Here is a 2,500-nt window from a genome sequence, read left to right as displayed (position 1 = left end):
GGGAACATTTAAGTTGCCATCGGCAGAATTCAAACAAGGAGACGTGATATATGTTACATTTATATAGTAGTTCCTCTTAGCAGGTAGGTAAAACATTTATTGATAATAATAAAAAATATTGTTCTGTTGCTTAATAAAAACCTTATTTTACTGTAATTGGATGGTTTGGCACTGGTATGATATGATTGAATAACCAACCCGTAACTTGCTTAATGCACATGCTTAGAGATGTTGGCTTTGCCCTGAGAGATCACTTGTTCAACAGTAATCTCAATAACAAAATAGCAAATAGAAAAAAGTGTTAAAGGTCAAATGCATAGCTGTTCTGAAAGACGGAAGTAAAAGCTAACAGTCCGCTTCCTCTGTGAAGACACTTCAGACTCTAGGATTATGGTCTATGAGAAAATTCTTTAAAAAGCAGAACCCTCTCCTTTCACATCCATAAGTGAGAATGCCATGTTTAAATCTCACAATAATCTTTTAGTATAGTTTAGTATAGGGTATTTTTTATGAGATCTGTCTAGGAGAACTCGGCCAAATCTAGCCATTGCTTTCCAGTGTGAAGACGTTGAGAGACTCATTTTGATTATCTCCAGGGTAAAGTCCCAGTGTGTTTCTGAGAGTTCCTGTCTAGTCATTATTGCACTTCAACACCCCTTGTTTGGGAGAGGGGGGGCAGAATCCATTAACCACCGAAACTAGGTTACAGAGCTGTCAAGAGATAGGCATTGGTACTGGGGCGGGCCTTAGTGGTTCATAACAACGTTTTTATTTATTTATAATATTCACAACCAATGATATTTTAACGATCATAAGAAGTTGAGAGAGGCTGTTTTTACAAACCCTGAAATCCAGAATTCAAGAATAAAAATAATCAAATATTCCAATATCGTAAATGGTAATGAGAATAAAGAATCCCTTATGAAATACAAAATTCATAACATCTGACAGTTGGTGACAATTTTGACACACTGAACTGTGATCATAACCAATGAGACACCGTTGTAAATGAAACATGACAAAACGAAAGTCACGACGTGCAGGTTTCAGTTCAAGGTCAATCACGGGGTGCGAACACAGAAGCACATCAACATCCCAGAAACATTGTTTTTCTCATGTTGCTGTGGCCTTATGGACAGGGCAGTGGACAGGGAGGACAGTGGGACAGCGAGCATAGTCATGGAACCTGGGTTACCACAAGGTGCCCACATGGTTAGCAAACAAGCTGGTGGAGCCACTGAAGCTGCCCACATTTGAGTGCCAAATGTAGTATTCATATTGTGCTAAATAGTATCAGGAGAGAAGCTGTTGATTGTATCATCCTCTGTGGTGTAGGCCAGACTCCCTCCTCTCACTCTCACAGTTTTGAACTTTTGGTATGCATATGTGCGTGGGTGAGTGTATGGATGTGTGTGTGTGTGTGTGTGTGTGTGTGTGTGTGTGTGTGTGTGTGTGTGTGTGTGTGTGTGTGTGTGTGTGTGTGTGTGTGTGTGTGTGTGTGTGTGTGTGTGTGTGTGTGTGTGTGTGTGTGTGTGTGTGTGTGTGTGTGCATGTCTGTGTGTGTGTGTATGGATGTACATGTGTGTATGGATGTATGCGTGAGTGTGCTTGTGTGCGCATGGATGTATGTGTGTGTGTTTGTGTGTGTGTGTGAGTGTGTGCATGTGTGTGTGTGTGTGTGTGACTGTGTGACTGTGTGTGTGTGTGTGTGTGCGTGCGTGCGTGCGTGCGTGCGTGCGTGTGTGTTTGTATGGATGCACGTGCGTGTGTGGATGGTTACTATGCGTGAGTTTCTGTGTCCTTGTGTGTGTGTGTGCGTGCGTGTGTGCGTGGATGTATGTGAATGCGTGTGTTTGTGTGTCGTACCGTCCAGTCCACGCTGGTGCGCAGCTCCTTCGCGGGGCCGTTGTTACTGGGGACCTGGGCCGCGTTCAGGGGACCCAGGTGCTGGAGACCCGAGCGGGAGATGGCCTTCCTACAAACCCCCCAGAGACACAACGACCAGACGTTAATGTTTGACTTTGTTTGTTTACATAAAAGCAATGAGTTGAAAGATAAAATATAGATAAAACAACATAGTTCTCATACACAATGGCACCCCTACCTACTGAATCGAGAATCGACTTGGAAATTGGAATTATTTCAAATGGAGAAACCATTCTGATGCAAATCGTGACCCCAAGAATCTAAATCGAATCAAACCGGGATATACCCAAAGAGTCACACCCCCATGGAAGACATATTCACTATCGGAAGCAAACGACAATGTTATCTTCTGTTTATCAATCTGCACGCAAAACTGTGGCCGACAGGCATCAATCAATCCAACAACCCATCCACCCATTCATCCATTAATGCATCACCTACATACAGGGGTCTCACTAGGGTAAGTAAGGAGAGAGAAACAGTGATAAAGAGAGAGAGCGAGAGAGAGCGAGAGAGAGCGAGAGAGAGCGAGAGAGAGAGAGAGAGAGAGACACGGACTGACTTAGTGACGGAG

The 2,500-nt window shown here is 43.4% G+C and overlaps 1 protein-coding gene across 6 annotated transcripts in view; it reads right to left on the bottom strand.

Moving 5' to 3' along the window:
- dgki (diacylglycerol kinase, iota) overlaps nucleotides 1–2,500 on the bottom strand; it is a 61,897-nt gene that overhangs the window by 35,669 nt on the left and 23,728 nt on the right. For all 6 annotated transcript variants that reach the window (XR_003973985.1, XM_030341527.1, XM_030341525.1 and 3 more), the window contains exon 2: nucleotides 1,867–1,975. Coding sequence is in view for 5 of the 6 variants with exons in the window: in XM_030341527.1 (XP_030197387.1) it covers nucleotides 1,867–1,975 (109 nt within the window). In the remaining variant the exon portion in view is untranslated. The remainder of the gene's footprint in view (nucleotides 1–1,866; nucleotides 1,976–2,500) is intronic.

This window comes from Gadus morhua, chromosome 19, assembly GCF_902167405.1.
Source record: "Gadus morhua chromosome 19, gadMor3.0, whole genome shotgun sequence".
Taxonomy (NCBI): Eukaryota; Metazoa; Chordata; class Actinopteri; order Gadiformes; family Gadidae; genus Gadus; species Gadus morhua.
The sequence above is the reverse complement of the archived record's forward strand: the minus strand, read 5'-3'. Positions and strand labels throughout refer to the sequence as shown.